General features: G+C 41.0%; 1 protein-coding gene across 1 annotated transcript in view; it reads right to left on the bottom strand.

The window, feature by feature from the left end:
- Positions 1 to 23,522, bottom strand: part of LOC139699052 (zinc-regulated GTPase metalloprotein activator 1-like) — a 253,362-nt gene that overhangs the window by 82,451 nt on the left and 147,389 nt on the right. The window contains exons 11-12 of the mRNA XM_071598058.1: positions 3,456 to 3,513; positions 1,934 to 2,071 (exon numbers count right to left, since the gene is read on the bottom strand). Of these exons, the coding sequence (XP_071454159.1) occupies positions 1,934 to 2,071; positions 3,456 to 3,513 (196 nt within the window). The remainder of the gene's footprint in view (positions 1 to 1,933; positions 2,072 to 3,455; positions 3,514 to 23,522) is intronic.

Below are 23,522 nucleotides of genomic sequence, written 5' to 3'. Positions count from 1 at the left end.
TCTTCCATCACCTCTTAAACCGACCTTCGGGTTGATTACTGTGTATAGAATTTGCACATCGAATATATATATATATATATATATATATATATATATATATATATATTCGATGTGCAAATCTGTGCCTAATGAATGTGTGTCTGTCTATATGTATTTATGTATACGTAAGCAAGTAATTATAAATGTTGTACCTAATATCTAATGTATACGTAAATTGGTTAAGTGGAAAAAGAGACCATTAGGCCTCAATTTCGCCCAAACAAAGACCTCTATCCATCTATCCACTTGGGAGCCGAATAGAGAAATCTTCTAAAGAGACGCACTGCTACCGTTGGATGGGACTGCGGACCCTTGGGCGCATCTTTCGGAGTAGACCAACATCAAAGCTACTCCCTATCTCCCTCTAAATCCGGAAAGAGTAAACCTTAACTTATCTACCTCTATGTCAAAATGCGCACATGGCTTCGGCCAAGATCTATGATTGGTTTATCAAACACTTTATAATTTTCCAACGTTTTTCCAATTGATATCACAGCCTCATTGTCAACGTACAATTGCCCTCTGACAATGACGCTGTCACGTCAAAATCATTTGGAAAATTCGTCCACATTTACACAATACAGCTGCAAGTCGTCCCAAGGGCGGGTGTCGGGGGTTGTGAGGGCACAAGCCATGCAAGCACAAATACTGCCTCATGCATGCATCTGAAACTGTGTTTGTTCAAATAAGCAAACACTCGAACAAATGCGCACACAAAAAGGTACATCATACAATAATTGAAGTGTTTGACTAAATAATTAAATTTTGGTGTTTTAATTAAATAAATCCTGGTACTAGGGTTCGGTTTAGTTATGATCGATTATTGTGCGAGTGGCGAATAACAACGTGTGAAAAATTACAAAGTATGTAATTACCAATTATGGATATCTGAAGGAATTAAATATAAAAGTGATACTACAATTTAAAATTATAAAAGAGCTTCTTTCTGGCAGAGCCAGAAGCATTTAAATGTTCCCTTAGCAGGCTAAAGGAGTTTAAGATTATGCTACCCCACAAGAATAAACTAAACTTATGTCCTCGCGTCACGTGATGTCCAGTCTCCCACGAGACCACAAAATACAATCAACGAACAGCTTTCAGAATACTAAGTCCATGGAAGTAATAGCCTCAGTCTAAAAAAAAGTTAAAGAGCGTAACTAGGTCAAAAATTATCAGTTTCTTACCCGAGTTCATTCTTTCTGTGCCATCTAATAAGCACAACATATTAACAACAATTTTATGCAATAATGCAGGAATTCAACGTAACAGAACAGCCCCAATCACCATCACTGACACAGGAGTTTCACTCAGTACAACGTGCGGGAGACGATTCTTATGCCATCTCCAAAAAATTAATCGAATTTCAAGAATGGAAAACGTATAGACAGCCCGGAGGAACACGGGAGGTACCCCATGGAGCCCGATTAGTTGTGACTCCAGTTAGCTGGTATATATCGTCCGTAGCGAATCAATCTAAAACCTAGCGGTCCAACGCGACGAAGCCCCAAGATGGTCTGGTCCCTGGATGGAGGATCGCCCACCGAAAATATCACCAGACGCTGAAGAGCCAAACGCGTACTGATCAGTCAATCAGTAGCCATACCAAGGGTAATGACTACACAAAATTTCACGGCCAACTTCTCCGAAAATCCTATAGCTAGCAACACAACTGAGCTAAAATGATACATCAAATTACTGCATGAAACACAACATTACCGAAAGTAAGTTTGGAAATTGAGTATGGCACCTGAGGTCAAGCAGGGCATCGAAATGAAGGGTCCTGTAGAATATGGTGCCTTAAAACATGCACTACGGTACTCTTAATGATCTCGAAGGCTCTTTCCACTCACAAATGGGTGCGTGTAACAAAAACATTCTAAACACCAATCAATACCTTTAACCTGAGGACAGAAGGAGGCTGCTCATCTCCGGTGACCAAGGACGATGGCTCCCAAAGCAACTTCTGCAGGAAAAGGTCGAGAGAATTCTGGGACACCGGGCGCATGAACTCCAATGTTACCGTGACCACAGACTGAAATTGCAACATTGAAAGGCAACGATTAACAGATATCATTTCAAATAGGGTTTTTAAATGACAACGAATAAAAAAATGTCTTATAAATCCAAAAATTAGTTGTCGTAAGTTGGAATATGTTTCTCAAAATGTCTTGAAATACTAAGATGACACCTTTAATTTGTGCCAAGAAAAAAACAGTTCTATTTTCTAACTATCAATCACTAGACCGCTGTTTTGGATACACTTAACCTGGCGAGTATTAAATTACGTAGACAGATTTTCGAAGGTCAATGATACGTATGACGATAATTCCTTACATCTTCGTGTAGCGTATCATCCAGCCTTGTTAAAATTGATTACTTCGTAAGATTATTTATTACTCGTTGGAAAAATACAATGATCTTGTTTTCTACGGAATCCAATGCTTCGAGAGGTCGCTGCTTACCATATAAATTAAAATAAATGCATGGTAAATAAAAACAAAGATAGGTAAATGAGTGAAATGGTCATTTAAATTTAGTTTTCAAAAGCAAACAATGTCGTTTAGCTCAATCATTTAACCCTCGATGGATATGTAACTGCATGTTATTATGAGAAAGAGCAAAATTAAAATTATCGACATCGATATAAACACCCCTAGATCCACCAACAATGTATGTGGCAGGGGGTGCAATTATCAGGTGGGAAGGGTTAGTGGTAAGGGAAAGTATGGGAGAGGAAGGTAAAAGGGAAAAATATTTGTTAAAAACTATCACATAACGTGCAAGAATTAGAAGAAAATTAGATACATGCACTACAAACTATAGACGATACATCTAGCGCCATCTGAGACGAACGACTCGTCCTTTCATACCAATATGAGCGAAATAAAACATTTATGAATCGACGCAAATATATTCAAATAATACAGTTCAACTTCATTTACAGTATTCGTCGATTATCACATTTAAAATAGACACTCTTATTTATCAAACAAGTCAATCCATTTTGTAGGTCCACCCTAATCTACATCAATTACAGAATACCCTGCAAGCCGCCGCTACAAGGGCGAGAAACGTTAGGAGCACAACAACAGGCAAACATGCTCGGGGTCAAATTTGATTTCACCCGTTTTTTATTTACAAGAAATATATTACCAAATATATTTACAAATATATTTACAAATATATTTACAAATATATTTACAAATATATTTACATATATATTTACAAATATATTTACAAATATATTTACATATATATTTACAAATATATTTACAAATATATTTACAAATATATTTACAAATATATTTACAAATATATTTACAAATATATTTACAAATATATTTACAAATATATTTACAAATATATTTACAAATATATTTACAAATATATTCACAATAAATGAAAATACCTCTTACCTTATCTAGGTGATGAGATTCGCCGGAATTTTTAGCCTCCGATAATAAATTTTCAAACCTGAAAACAAAAATGACTAAATTATATACTGAATATTCATTCTTAATTACATGAAATGAGTTCTTTCTAATCATTGTCATTGATGCATAAATTTATCTATTAGCCAATTGAGACTTTATATTCACTGCTGTAAGCAAAAAAGTGTAATCAAAACAGTTAATTTACGGGTTATAATTACTTATAGGACTGAATTGACTGCGAATATTATGAAATAAATTCAAAATAGAAGCATTTTAAGAGAACGTAACGAGCAAGGCGGCACTGAACTCCTTAACCCCCCCTAGTCTTTGCCGAATACACAACCAAAGAGGCTACGCCCATATCTACTATTCCAGTCCTCTTTTCCACTAGCCTCACCAAGACCAAGCTCAACTCTATTTCCTCCCGAAACCACAAAACATTTCTTTAGTGAACAATTTATCAAAGCTAAGAACAAAAGTCCTGATAAACATACTTTTCTCTGGAAACTTCTACTAGAAATAAATTCTGTATACAAGTACGATATGTATACAAATATATATGACTTGTATGCAGGAAGCCAAAGAACTCGTTTCGAATTTCGTGAAGAATAATCGAATTGTTATTAAATAATTAAAATTAATGGATAACTATTTGCTTAAAATTAATGGATAAATATTTGCTTAAAATTAATGGATAACTATTTGCTTAAAATTAACAATCTTCCATTTTGCCTGTGTTCCTAAGTCGTACTCTTCTGTCGCAATCTGAAATTTGGGGTGCTTGCTCACTAAACACAGGCGACAAAAAATTCGAAGCTCCACTAAAATTTCAAGTTTCAGTTGCACTGATAATCAAATAGTTTGCCGGACGAAATATCCATTACGCGAATATTAATAATGCTTTCATCCTCATCACCATGAGCAAAGATGTTTGATCTTAGAACTGGTCCGCAGAAGTCCTCAAAGCTATCTTCTGTCTACCTACCATTCGCTCCATTCATCCATGGTTCCATAAGCCTCTCATCACTTGCTCACTCATTTTCCCCAGTCGCTTCGTTTCTTTGTGGTCTTCATTAAATTGCTTCGCATGAGGGGGTGTCACTATTTTAACTTCATTTCTGACACCTGAATGGACTTGTTCCTTCACCCACACCCTAAAGGCCTCCTTCAGTCCTTCCATTTCATTTTCATTGTCCTTCATCAGCACCACATACCTTCCCATTTTCCATTCTAAGTTACGGCTTTTACCAATGCAAATCTAATAGCAGCAACCATGCAAAATTGAATTAACCATTTTCTGCTAGCTAATTCGAAGTTAATACTACATGCCGTGGGCAGTTTTTCTTTCTGCTAAAGAGCCTTCTTTGCGCGAGCTATTCTCATTATTCCCTTCTTTAACATCGCTATTAATTTCTTTGCCTGAATCAGCTAAATTCTCCAATCGCTCAAAATTGTCCTCTTCTAGGATTACTCGGAAAAAATCAATTTATGTTTACATTCAAGCTGCATATGTTAGCATGTTAATTTATTTAACATTAGTCCGAAAAAATCACTTCGGCCTTAAAATCGCACTTTGAACAATTATACAACAATTTGACAATTACATTCACCCAAGGTCTTTTTGAAGAAAAATAACGTAGGCGTGAATCGAACCCGCGACCTCAGAGTTGGGCAGGTGAGGACGTTACCCCTTCGCCACCGGGGCCGGCAAGAACGATATATATGGACGAAAATGTAAACGGAAACACGGAAAATAGAAATACTATACACACGCCTTACCATACAATCTCTCTGAAAAAATGCGCAATTGCAATGCGAGTAAATTACCACTGCTGATAAAAACAATCCACATTTTGACATTTCTTTTAAGAGTGAAAATGAATGCCGTTTTACTACTGCCTCAAGTGAGATTGCTAATTGCGCATTAATCCCATACTGACACAAGTAAATAATCCGTATAATTATAATCGCAAGGATTGCTAAACAATTATCAATAATCTGCACCAAAATGGAAATCCAAGACGTTTTTTTTTTAATTTTAGGCCCCAAATACGGGTGCAAGTGAAGTACTGCAATGCCATTACTTGACAGAATTACACGGCCCGCACCGGAGTGAACACAAAAGAAATCAAACATGAAAAATCTGGAGTAAACACGCTCGATCTCCAGCGATATGAAAAGAATAAGACAACCCCTTTCACGAACTCATGCGAGAAACATAACGCACGTGCGCTATCGGAGATCGGCAAAACATTTGGTATCGACCTTTGTATTCGACTCGACCTTCGGTCAACTAAACGCACTCCAGGGGCAAACGACCGCCATGATGGTGGACTGCTTCAGCGTACTTGAAGGGGGACGAGGAAGAGGTCGAACTAACGTTATTCTTAACAACACCACCCAATCAGCAAGGTTCCTCCAACCAATTAAAACCACGTTTTTACGCTGATAATATAATCGTGAGGAATAGGCGGACCGTGTCTCCCTCCACGAAGAACGGCATTCTATTCACACAAATACGACCATGTTGCCTGAGGGGGGAGCGAAAACCCACAACGGCCGTTGTCTAGGCGAGGTTAGGGGTTGGGAAAAATGAAAAATATTTTTTTTAATATAACGAGGGAAGGATGGGGGCCGGCCCCTTATGGAAGGGCCCGCAGGGCGGACGGATGCGGCGATGCAAAAAAAGCGATAAACCAATTAGGTGGGAAGTCGATGAGCGGAAAAAAAAAGACGCGGGAATAAGAAACGGGGTCCCGCCGAAGTGGGCAACGACCGAGCCCGTCTTTGCGAGACCTGGACCGATATCCCCTCCCTAGGTACATGTCTGTATACGTGTGTTTGTACATACACACACACACACACACACACACACACACACACATATATATATATATATATATATATATATATATATATATATATATATATATATATATATATATATATATATATATATATATATATATATATATATATATATATATATATATACACACACACACGAGGGTCATCCGGAAAGTAGTACCCGTTCGTGAAATAAAGACACAAAAGTAAATATTAACAAACATAAAAAATTTTATTTGAAAGAGGATACTTTAAACTACTTCTCAACATAATCTCCAAGCAAATTAAGGCATTTGTCATAACGTGTGACAAGTTTCTGTATTCCTGCTGCATAGTCCTTCGCCGCCAGCTCATTGAGATACGCGAGGGACCCATCTTGCACAAATTTTTGCATAATGCAGATGGTGTTTAACAATTTCATGAACAATTGTTCGAGAAACATTGGGAAAATGCTCACAGATGTCATCAATTGTGACGCGCCGATCGTTCCTCACGAATTCGTCAACTGAGCTCACCAGTTGGTCTGTAATGACAGACGGTCTCTCCGAACGCTCATCGTCGTGTGTGTTCCCCCTCCCCATGTTGAAGTTGCGACACCACCGCCGAACAGACGACTCGTCCATTACATTGTCTCCATACACCTCCTTTAATTGGCGATGAATATCACATGGGCGAACGTTTCTTGCATTGAGGAATTTAATCACTGCCCTCACTTCACAACTGGCGGCGTTCTCAATTTTTTTAAACATTGTAAACAATCACAGAAACAACACAGGCAATGCTAGCGTCACGCAACTTGGCTCAGAGAAGGCAGACAAGCCACTGAAGCTATCTGACCTCGTCCAGCGGCTACTCGCGTCGTCAGCACTTCATGCGGCACGAACGGGTACTACTTTCCGGATGACCCTCGTATATGCATATATATATACATATACACACATACATAAACATACATATATACACATATGTATGTATATATATATACATATACACACACACACACACACACATATATATATATATATGTGTATGTGTGTGTGTGTGTGTGTGTGTGCACACACATATGTACATAAATATCTAGCTGAACTTGAAGGGGGAAAGGAGGCGAAAGGTAGGGAAAGATCAGCGGATGGAACTGGATGCTCTTTGAAAGAGGGTCCAGTCCAAAGAGAGCTGCATCCGGATTGGTCGCCCTGCACCCTTAACCCCCTCCCCTCGCCCGCCACCTTTACGATCCCCTTCCGACCATCCGCCCCCCCCCCCCCCGGGCAACCCATTCTCGCACCCGGACGTGAACAAGCCCCCCACTCCTCCCTCCGTGCAGCCCATCGCCGGTTTATTCATGAAGACGTATCCATAACGACTTAAACGGCTAACAATGGAAACGGGGCGGGGACGAGCGAGTCCTCGGCGGCCAAGGTAAGGGAAATGGGAGGGCCGAAAGGTACGCGCACTGGGGCCGACGGGAGAACATAGGTCGGAGAGGGGGGTGCGCAAGGAGGAGAGTGTGGGCACCAGAAATGGCTGCGAGCAAGGGAGAGAAATTCGGACGGGAGCTGCATGGGCGAAACGGATGGGAGAATCGTGGGCGCAGTACGCGGCGACCTGGGGAGATTGTATTGGTGCGGACACTGTCTTCTGGATGCCCACAACGATCGGACCGGGCTCCAAATCCCCGTGTGGAAACAGTGATACGCTTTCTCGATTGGCGTCCGGAAAAATATGTGCTGCGGGCGGTAATTCATGTCCGTCGCGACAGTCAGGCCGAAAACATACCAGCCTACTAAAGAAACTAAGGATTTCAAAAAAGCCTTTGACAAAGTCCCACACAATAAATTGTTACACAAACTTAAATACTATGGGATCAATGAGAAAATAATTAATTGGATTAGGGACTTCTTGTCAAACCGCAAACAAATAGTAGTCATAGATGGGTTGTGCTCAACGGAGAGAGATGTTACTTCGGGCGTCCCCCAGGGAAGTGTAATAGGGCCTCTTCTGTTCTTAATATACATAAATGACTTAAGCACACACGTTAGTAGCAATCTAAGGTTATTTGCTGACGACACGGTGATATACAGGGAAATAAGGAGCCAACTAGATCGCGAGCTACTCTCTAGAGACTTAGACAATATCTCGGGATGGTGCAATAAATGGGGATTAACACTTAATATAGATAAATGTGCAGTTTTGAAATTTTGGAATAAAGGAAGTGAGGAACAGGATATAAACTACAAAATAGAGGGTTCAGTATTGACTACGGCAAATCAAGTTAAATATTTGGGGGTTGTTCTAACACCACGCCTTTCATGGGGAGCACATATCAGGACAATATGCGGATCAGCTTTAAAGAAACTTGGCTTCATAAAACGGGTGGTGGGGAAATGTAATGAAAAAGTTAAAGAGAGGTGTTATTTTGCTCTAGTTAGACCTCATTTGGAATATGCCGCAAGTATTTGGGATCCGTGGGAGAAAATTTGGCAAAAAGAATTAGATAAAGTCCAGAGAAAATCCGCTAGATTCGTTAAAAATTGTTATTATAAAAACACAAGTGTGACAGGTCTCTTAGGGGATTTAGGCTGGGAACCACTTGAAGTGCGGAGAGAACAAGCGAGGCTTAGACTTTTAGAAAGGTTCAGAACAAACGAGTTTAAATATGACACTGAAGGAATTATAATGGCCCCACACTACTTAGGTAGATCAGACCACAAAGATAAACTAAGGGAGATAGATTCCAAGACAGATAGGTACAAATACTCATTCTTTCCCCGAACAATCAGTAATCATAATAGCAAGAAACCGAAGTCACTTTAGAAATATTAAAAACTTTGAATTTACAAGTCGGAACAAAATTAAACACTATAGAGATGTTAGGTATACTTTCAGGTGCATGTGTATGTTAGTTGGTAGTTTGAGTGTTTGCATGTGTGTGGGGTGTAAGTGTTCATGCATGAATGTATGCCATGTTTTTTTTTTATATATGATTTTCTCGTTATTGCATGCGATTTTTTTTTTTTTTTTTTTTTTAATTTTTCTTTTCTAAATTATGGGTGGTGTCCTAGCACCCCCCGCCACACGCCCTTGCGGCGGCTTGCGGGGTATTGAGTAGATGTAGATGTAGATGAAGATCGCGATGGTAACTGCATTTCTAGAACTAGTTACCCGGCTTGGATGGCGCGATAAGACGTCTGGGAAAATAACCGTACTAATACTCTCAACAATGTAGTCTAAAAATATTGTTGAATTTGCTATCACGTTTTAAAGACTCCCATCCTCAATCCCTATACCGCTCTATTCGAATCAAGTCTGAAGCATGCCGCAGGTTCTTTTCCGAACAGCTTCTTCACGAGTTCTGTAACTCGAACAGCTTCTTCACGAGTTCTGTAACTCGAACAGCTTCTTCACGAGTTCTGTAACTACTTAATGCTTTCACCTTTGCTAAGTCTAGAATAAAAAGCCACGTACAGTGAATAAGACGTGGGTCGCGGTAGTCCAGGGGTAGAGCGTTGGACGAATGACCTGAGGGGCCCGGGTTCGAGTAGTAGTAGTTTTGAGGGGAGGCGACCGACAGCTGAGGTCATTTGCGCCATAGGGGATGGATAGGAAAGGATGAAGGGTAGAGAGAAACCCGGCGTCGGCATTAGCCTACTCTTTACGAAAGGCGCCAAGGGGTCCGCAGTTTAACGTCCCATCCGACGGACGGCGTACTCACTCAAAGTGCCCTCCACAAAGCACCTCAAGTAGGGATCGAGATACCTCTGAAAAATATTCAACACCGCCGGGATTTGAACCCGCGCCCTCAGGGTGGGAAGCCAGTACGTTAGCCCCCGCACCATCTCGATCCCCCCCGGGTTCGATTCCCGGGTATAGGCACTCTGGGCACCTGGGCTCCACCCAAGCTATGTGTTTTTTCGGGTACCAGATCCTCCTGGGACAACATAACCGGCACGGTGAAAGGAACTGGCCCCCCAACCCTGCTAATTTGTGAATTTCACACGCCGTCGGGCATAGTACTGAGTGAACTCTACCATCACCTACGAAACCGACCTTCGGGTTGATTACTGTGTTTATGGTTTTTTTTTAAGGTTTAGTAAATAATAGAATAGTGAATAAAAGATGACAATATCAAAGTCAAAGAATCCACGACTCAACGTCTACCCCATTTATATCCCGCGAATATGATGGACGTTAAGATATGTACGACATAAAATAACGGAATGCACTTCTTTCCTAATTACTGCTTTTTGCGAAGCGCGGAGTGTTGTCCTAAAAAAGGATCACTGGTAGTAAGTGGCATTCCCGAAACCCCCTCGCCCGATCATGAGGGTTTATGGTAGAACGAATAACCTTACAATACCCCCTCCACATCTACAACCCCTCTGATTTCGAAATAATCTAAAATTATGGCTTCGACTTTTGACTAGCTCATCCGTGCCCTCATCGGTGAACCGAAATCCTCTAATAGATTGGATTGGTTCTTATTTTATTTATCACAGTGAGCAATCCAGGTATCATCACCAGTGGATGGATTATCGAATGGTACAACTCATTTGAGATGTTTTCAAGGATTTCAGCGCAAATCTTCATTCCAGTTTCTGTTTGCTCAGACTTGATGAGGTTATCCACCATTTTTATACACACTCTCCCATTTTACAATCATAATGTAAAATCTTTTTTATATCGATGATAGCTAGTTCATAAATGGCTCAAATACTCAGGGGACAATTGTATCATAAAATTTCTGGAAATTTTTCAGTGCAAGGATTTTTCGATGAGCATGGTTGGAGTATTTTCATTTTTTGAATCATTTGGATGCATGATTCGGTCTACTTAAAACGATAGACAATGAGGAATTATTCGAGGCTAATTGTGTAACATAGTTACTGTACATGGAATATAGAAGCCAAGTCAACAACGTGTCACTCTTAGTATTCTAGAGACCACAGGGAGCCCACAAAAATCCGACACATTTAATTTACAGCCAGACCGAGTACGGCCGGACCTGAATATTTAAGCAATTCAAAACGAAAATACTATTAATTACAACGGATCCGAAGTAACACGATGGACTAATTGTAATTTCGTTAGTATGTAATTCAATGTAGAACTAATTAAAATAAGCGGCCCAAAAGCAAGGACGAGTCTTTCTCCCTTTCCTCTACCTTTCTTCCGGCCCATAACATTGGCACCACGGCCCTCAATAGTTGTCCTTTGCACAGTGTGCGAACAGACCGTTGGCACGGACCCTTGCCCACAGGGCTGCAGCGGCCGCCGATTCAAGACAGTATTGGCCCTCCCTTTACATTCTATTCTCGCTAAACACAAAGCGCAGAGCACAGCAAAGTCGGGCTATGATAATACCAAGCGTGAAAGTACCACTGTTACAATGCCAGTCTACGCCTTAAGACATCCTCACGTTTTCTAGGTCCTTAGTCATATGATATGATTTCCTTAAAACAATCCATTTTCTAGAGATAATTTATTCTAACAATCTCATTATGCCTGTAGAGCCACACTTGTAAAAAGTGTAAATATTAAGAAACATACCAATAATTACGAAAGCATTTGTATACTAAAATGTACTTTACAGATGCATGATAAAAATTAATTCTTTTCATAAAAAAGAGCCTTAAAATTGATGTGATGATAATATTTGAAACTCATTAAAGTTTGGATTCGTTTAACGGTGTGACCCCACAGAATTCACACTCACAGTGGTAACATAAACATGCACAGAGTGACAGGAACAGGCAAGTGACGTTTTTTGAAATGTAAGCCGTTGGAGGAACAAGAGTAAAGAATTGCATGATCATGAGTTGCAGTGAGCTTTATCCAATCTTGAAAACTGAACATAAAGTCCGCAGTGTCAAATAACTATTTTCATAACATTTTATCCTTTGAGCCAGGTATTTTTTTTTTAAAGTATCCGTTACTTGGAGCAAGGGAGAGAATTTTTCAACTAAATTTATTATCAAATATTTGAACACGACAATGGCATAAATGGTCCGAGTATTTGTAGCATCATCCCATGGGTTGATCGTGGGAGCAAGGTTTGGAGCCGTACTGAGGCGATCAATAGCAGACTGGACAATCTTTGTCGGGATATTGGATTTCATTGACCTGCGGCCTGTCCTTTCGTCGTTTAGGATGACTCTCGACCGTGCGGGTGTTCACTACACGAACGAGGCATCGCAGAAGGTGGCACTTACGACGAGAACGCGACGAGAATTTATCCTCGCTGGTAGTTAGGTGAACAGGTCTTTTTCTGGGGCAATTATTGTTAAGGAAACTGCCATAATACTAATCGAGGTAAGTACGTGCAACTCTTGGATAGTAGTTAATAACGACCACAGTACTGCGCGGAGTTTGGTGTGCTACATTCCCACTACCGGCAAAAAAAAAACAAAAGGAGAATGCAATATTAATGTTATCACATCAAATGCATAAGCATAAAAAATAAAATAGCGGGTAAAGAACATCGCTCAAGGTACGAAGGAAGATATCGTCGTAGAAATAGAAAGCTCGCTCGCATAAGATAGAAGACAGCTACGTTTCAACGAAAGTTTCCATCAATTACAAAAAAAATGAAAATGACTCGGAGACGGAGTATTCATTGCAGTAAACTGACACTCCAAAGATTCCGTTATGAATGCAACGTCTACGTTAAATAAGTGTTTGTGCAACGTAGAAGACTACAATCACACAAACTTAAATGTTCATTATACAGACCCCCTGAAACCAACATAGAAGTTCTCTCCAAGCTCGATGACTAAATGTATCAATACTCTTCACCAAACATAGCAAGATTATATTTGAAGTCACCAGGTCAGAAATACATTCTTCAAAGGCAGATAATGATGATATTTTTATATGGGCCAGATTCTTAACTAATTTCTTTCAGAGCGTCTACACCGATTTCTTTAGCATCGATACCCAGTAATATTTTGAAAAATATAATCGTTAGGAAAATAGTGACCGTTATTGCCAGCAGGGACGCACTCTGCCGTGATCTGCACGGTATTAGGAAAATAATATCACGAGAAACACGACTGGGTCTGTTTATTCATGATATCTTGGAATCGGGGGAAAATTACACAAGTGGATACCGTATTTTTAGGTTTCCACATAGCATACTATACGTGCAAATTTATATACATAATGCGGCAAACCTAATTCAGAACAAGTATTAGTTTCATCCGATTAAAGAGTCGAAGTGCCCCTTGCTATACGAACAAGGAGAGAATAAAAATGAACCACAACCATTTATACGATAGACATCCACCATACCAAGGCATACCAGAACGAACTGGAATGTAAGATGGGGGAAGTTCTACCAATTCATGTCCGTGCAAATACAAACTGTTTTACTAACCACGCCAACAGAAACGGCACGCTGTTACGACTATTTTGATTTGACTCGACAATTAGAGTTCTTTGGCATACGAATAGATGCGATGAAAACTAATTTCGTAAGATATTGAAATGAAATAATTTACTTTGTTTCATTTACTTTCATTCATATCATTTCAATATGTTACGCAAATTCCACAAAGTTGCGCCCGAGACTACAAAATTTAATTTCTTAAGAATCTGAGGTGAGTGTAAAAACATTAGCAGAGAGAGTGGAATGAAAGTGAGTAGAGGAACAGTGTATGATATTAGATCGCCTGCTTTAGACGCACGGTATTACAATCTACATAGAGGATTCATAATTGCGCTGATGGTTAAAGGAAAAGGAAGTAATGCGAAAAACGAATGCTTCACTAGCTGTGACAAATAAATGCATTCAATCTGACTTGATGGTAAGTTTATGTTTTTAAGCAAGTCGCAAGTTGGGCAAAGGAAAGGCAAATGAAAACTTTGAAGTAGTTGGTATATTGTTCTCCCTTCATGACTGCATATAACGTAAGAATCCAAGGTAATAATTTATCTGACAAAACCATTATACACAGCTTCTATTTTAATAAATTAAAAGCCTTAATTATTTCACTCTATCCACGTATTCAAGCAATATTTTCTAGCTTAGGCCTCAAGGACATCTGGACCAAGTATGTAGCCACAAAGTAACGCAGAAAAACATATAATGATCATAAGAAAAGTGAAAGTACGAATATGAGTAGGGACCTGAATTGTCAATTTGAACGAATTAGGCCACGATCATAATATTCCATTTCAAGTGAACTGCGCGTGTGCTAATAATTCAGATATGCACGTTTTATGCACGATAGTGTTGTACCAAAGTGCCCGCTAAGAGTCTAAGTAATAACACAGGCTTGTGGGTTCTTGCAAGTAACCTTCGAACTAAACAGTAGGTGGCAGTGAAGAATCCACATCTGGACTTGAAATTCATAAGTTAGCCACTACACAGTTTTGAAAACAACATTTGACGTAAAGTATCAGGGGCAGTTCAAAACAAGCGTCACTATTGGTGGAGAAAATAATTTAAGCAAATCACACGCACTGTTTCTATAGTCATACTTATATTTTCAACGCCACGAACTTCAAGTGACAGGAAGAAGAGAGGAATTCATGTATTAAAAGAAAAATAAAAAAAAGCTTACGCTAGAGGAACAGAAGTGGGACTAGGTAACACGAAGAGATGGACGAGAGAGTGGTGGCAGCGAAATAGTACGGGACAGGGAATATGAACGGGAGGGAAAAGTGAAGGAAGAAGCAGCGTGGGGCTGTCGGTCCGAGGAGAGGGAAGTGACGGAGGGGGGGGGGGACGGAGGATGGAGGGCGAGAAAGGTGGGGAGGCATGTAGCAGGCAAAAGGGGAGAAAAAAGTGGACTCAGCAGCGGGGGAGAGGGGAGCGGAATAGGGGGGGGGGCGAGTAGGAGGGTGGAAGAGGATCAAGAGAGCGTGAAAACCGCGCCATGTGGCTTGTCGGCTGATGGGGTTCGCCTCCGTATGAAGGAGAGAGAGGTTTTTTTGGGAGGGGGGAGCCCTCGCTGGATGATGCACTGGAGGTTGGGGAGGATGTTTGGGGCGATAGATACGTTGAAGACCAAACTGACGGATGGACGCACCGACAGATGAGCGGATGATGGGGAGGGGAGGACCCGGGGAAAATTGGAATGAATGGGAAATTCGAGGGGCGGGGAAGAAATAGTGGGAAGGGTCGTGAGCTGGCGTGGTGAGGGAAAGGGGGGAGGGGAGGAGGGCGAAATGCGAACGAAAGCCTCGCCATTTTTTTTAAACACAATTGTTGAAAATTTACCCGAGTTAGTTCCACGAAGCAAGAGGTTCGCCCCACTCGCGTCCTCGAGACCTCTTCGGCTGAAGGCCTGCCTGCTCGACGTCCCCCGTGTTGTTGCGCCGAGGGTGAATGGGCGATCGACTCACGGAAAATTATTTGCACAGAGTAGCCCTTTTGTGGGCTGCTGCTGTTGTGCAATGCTTTCTTGAGTGCATGGCGTGAGTGACTCAATTTGTGCCGTGAGGACCGCTCTGACTGCAGAGGCATACCAACGCCACGGGATTTCGCCCGGGAAGAAAAAATACACTTTGCGGAAATTCTCAAGGGTCATCGTCTGATGGCGGATGAGAGCGAGGTAGACGGGAGCAATAATAGGCATTCATGCAGTCATTAAAACTCGCCTCTATTGGAATGCATATTCCAATCCGCGAGTGTTTCACAAAGAGATATAAATTTGTCTGGGAATCGGAGATCGTTCCTTGACTTGCATATCCACTAAGCCACTATAAAATTTGATTTTGCAGAGGCTAACGTCAAACAAAAAGGAGTTATTCAAAGGGCAAACTTGCATACCAGAAGGCTGTGGGCTCTGCAGATTTTACACACAGATCTGAATTTTAGAATTCTTACGTAGGGAACCAGGGAAAGAAACTGGTCCTCCCACCTTGAAGAGTAAATTCTCACACCGTTGGGATGAACTCTTTGCTATAGCCTGAATCTACACAATACCCAACCAGCTGCAACAAAGGCATGTAGCATAGGGTGCCAGGGCACCAGTCATGCATGAAAAAATATTAGTTAACGTATGCACTTTAATTTATATATTAGCTGATGCACAACTTGCGCTGCGCTCATAAACGTCTATTTAAAACGTTTAATGATTTTTGCGCCTGACCAATCCATCAAATTCTAATATTCCAAATAAAATAACTTCCTCGGACTCCTAGGTTTGATTTTGTCATGTTTTCTAACCCCATGAAAGGTTTGGTGTCAGTGTAACACAAAAGTATTTGACCTGTTCTCAAATGTTTTACTCGATTTCATTTATTTTAACACTCATGTCTTGTTTATATTTTCTTCTACCCTGATATTTCAGTGCTTTACATTTTCTCATATTTAATTCTAACCCCCCTACTTTACGCAACTCTGGCACTAGGTCTGAATCGATTGTGTAGTACATTCTCTGCCGGTGTCCTTGTCTTTCGGAAAATTCCATTTTCGTTTGCAAATAATCTAAGATTGCTACTGAATTGGAAACTTAGGTCATAAATTTGCAGCAACAATAGTAGGACCCCTATAAAACTGCCCAACGACATTCCAGTTATGTCTGTTTCTAATAATTTCCACCCATCGAACATATTTTTGTTTACGTCTAAATAAGAATTATTACAGTCAATAAATCATTCGTTAACAGCATGATTTCTTAGTTTGCGCATTAATTTCTCGTAATGGACCCAGTCGAAGGCTTCCCTCAAGTTTATAAATGTTGGATATCGGTTGGAAAATGGTTAGAAAAAAAGAGTACTTGGCTACTCCTTTCCTAGGATATCATTAATGAAAGACCCAGTCATGTTTCGCTTGATCTCATTTTCCTAAACGCGTGCTGGCTACGGCGGAGTACATTCATACTGTCGTTAGACGCCATTATGTGGCTACAAATGAGATTTCTAAGATTTTACAAGACATCTATGCTATAGAAATTTTTCTATAATTACTGGGGTCCTTATTGCCGACTTTTCAGAAATGCGTAATGTAACCTAACCTCTAGTGGCTAGCTACAGAAACTTCTTCCACCTAATTGTAAAAAATGGTTATTAAATAAGGTTCGATGTCTTCTGCAAGTCCCTTCAACATTCTAGCGGAGATTTTTCCAGGACCCGGGGCCTCATTTGGTTCGTGGACATTTGGATTGCGGGAACATACATCGAACAACCCATTAAAAATTCAATATGAATTACACTACTTTTGCATTTACAAACAAAGTTGCGCCTCCTTCGCACTTCGGCAACGTCGAGTACATATAATTACGTATCCACTGATTTTATCCACAGGCACAGAATTTGCCTCCAAACAATATTTTCGCACGGTCACCACACTTCCATAAAATTAAATCGAATAGAGAGAAAGCAGTAGAATAGAGAAATACGTAGATTCTCAGGGAAGAGAGAGGGCGAATCTTGAACTCGACGCTGCCAGAGAGAGAGAGAGAGATCACTTCCCGGGTTGGGTAAAAGAAAAGCCCGCACCCCTCCATCCCCCCCCCGCCCCCCACGTTGCTTACCGGCCGTCGAGGCCAGGGGCATATCCAATCACGCCTCCACTTAAGCCAATCCCTGTCACAACCGCTGAGAGGAGATAGGGATTTTCAACAGCATAAGCAGATGTGTCAAGCAAGGCGACCGAGTTCGGAAATTTAATACTCTTGACGGTGGGTGAATTCGGCGAAGGATCTGTGCTCAAGGGGGCGTGAAGCAGAAATTCATGAGGGGTGATGGACTGGGAGGGGTCAAACTGGAAAAGGACCCAGGGATGTCTTTTATTAAATCATTTTAACATCCCACTCGGAGGATGTGACCCGGTAAATAAAGTCTCTGATGGACGGGTCAGTGAGCTGGCAGTAAATTCGAGTTTCTCCAGCCAAGAGAGTCGAGAATGCAAAGTAGAAGCCAAATATATACTAATTCACACGAAGATAATATATAATCCCATCACCTCCACGTTTACCTAGGGTTATTTTACCTATAATTTTTTTCCCTCCTAGTTTCAATAATACTCGTATTAAATGGGTAGCGCAGGCGTGATGCCCGAATCGCTATACAAGTAATCTAAAGCTCCTTATAAAATATTATACTCGTAGCTAAAGGTCAGATTGGAGACACTTAAGTAGGGTGCAGAAAGCCTACACTTGCCCACACTAGGTACAAATTTAATATCTCAGACATTGAATAATTTATGAAATTTGTATTCAAATTTGCTTTGGCCCATTAAACCAGTTTTTCCACGGAGAAAAGTAAGTTATTCAAAGAGAAATTTGAAGTTTGTTTTATATAGACTAAAAGAAGTTTAGCTTCATTGTATAATGAAATGGATGAGGTATTTTTTGCGTATGAGCTTTGGCTGAACAGCATAATTTATCCCAAAAATAATGATAGCACACTATCGAAAAAGCAACGGTGATATGTTCCGTGCGCATATCCGAAAAAACCGCCCTATGTTTTGTGCGCTGACCAAAATAATGCACCTAGTGGAATATGCAACCGCACTGTATATAAACGCAAATGCCACACATTATTGTACAAAGTAATCAATACCTTGGCTCCAATCCCGGGAAACTCCACGCCAAACAACGAAGAGTTAACATTTCTCAGTGGCCTTCGTAATCAAATTCAATAGGGTGGACGCGAAGAGAATTGCTTTCATCAAACTCTCTATGGCCATAAACACATTTTACACCTTTTCAGATCGAAATGCCTCATTCCGAAAATCCTTTTTCCCGCAAACTACGTTATACGGAGGAACTCGCAAACTCTCTATCCACCGTCGGGAGGCGCAAAAATCAAATTGGTACATCGAAACCGAAACGGAATTTCCTTTTTTTTCGTTCAAAGGCACCCCGGAAGCCCCTTAAGCGTAACTAAATTCTATGCGCTTCGCTAAATTGACACCTCTCTCCGTCGCTCCATTCTCTCTTGAAATTCAGACGGGTGGGGGGGGTGTGAGGAGTGGAGGAGGTGGGAGGTGGCGGGGGAGACCACGGGGGAAAGGGGCGGGAGATGGAAACCCCTGAGTCGGCACGAAAAGATCAGAAAATATTCTACAGGGCTGTGTATAACGCCCGGGATATTCGACGCTCAGCATAATAATGTGCGAAACCACACAAAGAATTTTAGAATCGAGAAATTTTTCGAAGTCCTGGAAAATACATTACAAGGGCGTGAAATAAGAAAATCAACCTTGTGGGATCCATTTTTATGCAAAAACCATCGCTACCGACGATTCAAGCAGGTAAGTCTCAGAGGTGGAAACTCGTCGGAGGCGATTAAAATCAATATTCGGATAATTTTAATGTTGTACGAGACATACAAACACACAACACCTCTTTTTTTGCTATTATAAACCACGTGCCAGGGAGTTGATCATCAATTAATACCAGATCACTGTCATAAGTAATGCTATTGATTTGTCACATAATAAACCTATCCTTCTACATCTACATAATACCCCGCAAGCCGCCGCAAGGGCGTGTGGCGGGGGGTGTTAGGTCACCAACCGTAAAAAGGAAGATTAATCATAATGACCAGAATGGAAAGAAAGTGAAGCCGTTTTTTCCAAAAAACAAAAAAGTATGGAAACATTCCACGTCACCAAGATAAAACTAAAAAATATACTAATAATGAAGCCTTTCATGTTGCGAAAAAATTTCTGCTATCTACAAAATAAAACACCTAGCTTTAACCTAACTAACGTTTCACAGGTCCTTTTTCTGATTTGGAGATTATGCCGATGATGGAGATAAAAAATATTAATACACATTTAAAGGTTAAAAGAAAGAAGCGAGAAGTATATTTTTACAACCGACTTTCAATTAATGAAATGTAGTAGATCTCGAGAGTAAATAGTTGTCACACGGTTATTCGCGGGTAGCGTAACTGCTTATGCTACAGCAGTTAGATAATCTTAATAAATTTTATCACTTCTAAAAAGATTTTTGCGCTAAATTATATAATTAATCTGCTGCATGGGTCAATGGGACAATCTTATCTTATCAATTGACCAGGAAATTAATCAGATTTGTAGAATAAATTGACTATTTTAACAGATCTATTTACGATAAAATAATATGGGCGCAAGATTGGCTATGCCGGCTTCCCATACGATAAATTCAGAAACTTCTTTATTTAGTTACACGTAAAGCATAACTTCCCGTCAATTTTTCACGTAAACGGGATTGTTGGAAGTTGAGGAGAGGCTGTCCAGAATTAACAAATAGAAAGCGGCTTCATATTACAGCATCCACTAAAAAGGATGGATGTCTCCGCGAAAATCTTTGTGAATTAGTTTACACTTGAAATGCTACCAAGGTTGCCGAAAATTAGCGGAGGGAGAGATTGCACACTGATATTGGCAAGTGGAGGAGCGGTGAACCACAGAACCACAGGCTTTGCGTATGAATTTTATAGACATGATTCGAGATTCTAAGAGTTTAGATTGGCAAATAAGGCCGCTTATGCAGGACTCCCAAGGAGGAAAAATGCCCGAATATATTGACAAGACTGAGATAAATTCCAAAAGTATTTCCACCGCACAGATTGATTCGAACCTAAAGGCGAAGGACATAGTTGACAATGGAATCCTTTCCCCTCAAAACCAATAGATACACGTAACCAAATCATATTCGCCGTTCCTTTGGGAGAGCCTTCAACACAAAGTAAGTCTGCTTCAATACTCCCACTTGTCTGCATTTTTCGGGATGAGTCGTGATTCATCCCGACGGGAAGGAGCGAGCGAGGAGGGGGGGGCGAAAAAAAGGGTTCCTTAGAACTCAGGTCCTCTGCTCTTTTGAAGCACTGACCCTGAGTTAGGCATGCTGACCAAACTTTCGTTAGGACTCCAGAGCCAGACCAAGAGCGAGGAAAAGACACCGCGGGTCCCATTTACAGACAAAATAATATGAGGGTCACAGGTCGGAAGTGTTCATAAAATTTCCATTTCCCTTATCGCCTTACGGTAACCACGCCTATCTTTTGATACTCTTGAACACCATTGGGAATGATGGAAGAGCAAAGTAGCCAATCACGCGCCATTTGGATGACACTGGCTCCGAAGAGTCGAGAGGTCGAATCGAAATCAAAAGAAAAGAGACGGCGGCTCAAAAATATTATAGCAGTTTTTCTTTATATAAACCAAATCACTCAATACTCGCAAGTCTTTACAGAATATTTGCGAAAGAGATTAGAATTCATGCGTACAATTTGGCACCGTATCAATATTTATACTTATTCTTAAATAAAGAAAACGAACATATAATTACTAAGGCAACAAAAACGTCCGTCTGTGCAGCTCATTAAATAATCCACACGCTCCACGGCGCAACTCCATGCGCAATTAGGGAAACAGTGTTGATTTGAAATCAATAAAAATGATTTGAAATGATTTTTACACTTTGAAATCGTAATATTGTAATGCACGTTAAAAGTTACTATCACGGCATCTCTCACTGTTTTCTGGAATTTTCCAATATAAAAGTGACTTTTATTTTAACACAAAGAGGGATGTATATTTACGGCAAATTTGGAATTATATTTCGACTAGAAAAGAAAAGCGAAAAGCGAGGAAATCCGTGAAAACCGCACTCAAGAGAAGCATACACGTGAACTCTTTTCCCGTGAGGCATACAGCCTATCATGGTCTTCCAATGCCTCAAAAAAGAGTGCATGGACTGAAGAGAACGGCCGACAACCAAATTATACGTACAACGACAAGACTGCTGAGGTAAGGAGACGATTTTGTAATTTACATATAAACTGAACTAAACAACTATGACCTCCATTCGGTCCAATGCAAAATTGAAAGCATGTAGAGTATAAATTTCATTTCGCCATTAAATTTAAGAAATCAAAAAAATAACTAAAAGAAATAAGTTTTGGGTATTGAAAAATTTGGTCAACATATTGCTCGAACGGGATGTCCAATGCGTGGAGGCTCTTATGTAAACAGGAGTCCCCACTGAGGGAATTGAGCAATCGTATGAATTCTAAATTCGAGCATCGCTTGAAGAAATGTCTCCCAGATACCTCGGTTACACTTACAAACGATTGCAGCTTTTATAAGTAACATACATACATTGAAATCTATGATTGGGGAATTTTAAGTAAACACGGTACATCAATGTACTAAGCGGTTCAACTCTCGAGATATTTTTCAGTCCACGTCAAAAGAAGATTCGTATAACAACGACGTACATCAGATCAAGATAGATCCTCGATGACTGAGTCCGCAAGTGAATTTAAAAAATCAATCGCCACACCTTTTTTCACCCTACCACCTATTTTGAATGATTTATTTCGACTGGAACTTCTCAATCACATCACTTACAGCAGAATCCGCCAACACTTATCACGGATGGGATTTTTTTACGAACAGGTAAATTTAAGAATGACCGACGGTTTAGGAAGCGGCAAGAATGATCTGAGGCGCGGCAGATAACAGTGCCGATCTTGTCGCGGCTGAAAAGACAAAGAGGCGAAAGGATTGGGGGGGGGGGGGGCGCTCTTCACAAGGAAGCAGCGAGTTGCGAGCGAGCGAGCGAGAAAGGGCGGAAAAACTGGAGGGAAGAAGATTTCGGCGAGTTGAAGGGATATGGCGCGCGGAGGGAAGGGGGCGAAAGTGGAGGTGTGGAGGGAGGGGTGAAGAGGAATACCCCCGTCATTCGATTACTGTTTTGAAATCTGCCGAGCAGAGCGGGTGGCGGCAGCGGAGGCTCCTGTCTCTTCCGATCCAATTTGCAGCTGAGACCGGGACGGGATTGGAGAAGTCGGGCGCGAGATTCCCTTACGCTCGCACGGGAGGCGACTGAAGGGGGTGGTGGACAGGGGAGTGGGGAATGAGGGGAGGCTGGTTTCTTAACTGCCGCAGTGTGGGGCGGGGGAGGCGAAAGTTCAACTACTCGGCAGGGACGAGAGGGAGCTCCAGCGTATGAGGGAAGTTCCAGCGAAGAGCTAACAAGATGGCGGAGTTGACTCCGGAGAGAACACAAGGGGACTGATGAGAGGGGCAAGATAAGCTGAAAGGCAATATTGGGAAACGAGACAACGGGATAGCGAAAAATAAGGCAGAAGTTTGCGGTAGGCGGACGTAGTGTGAGATTCCATGTCATATTTGATCCAAAACTACCATGCGGCAAAAAGAGGATTGTGCACGGAAGGGTGAATTGAAGTACCGCTACTGAGAAACGAAGGATGTTACTGCAAATGGCACACGCAAAGGAGGCACCTGCGTATAAT

This window comes from Hetaerina americana, unplaced genomic scaffold (assembly GCF_022747635.1).
Source record: "Hetaerina americana unplaced genomic scaffold, ioHetAmer1.1.p SCAF_10, whole genome shotgun sequence".
Classification (NCBI taxonomy): Eukaryota; Metazoa; Arthropoda; class Insecta; order Odonata; family Calopterygidae; genus Hetaerina; species Hetaerina americana.
The sequence above is the reverse complement of the archived record's forward strand: the minus strand, read 5'-3'. Positions and strand labels throughout refer to the sequence as shown.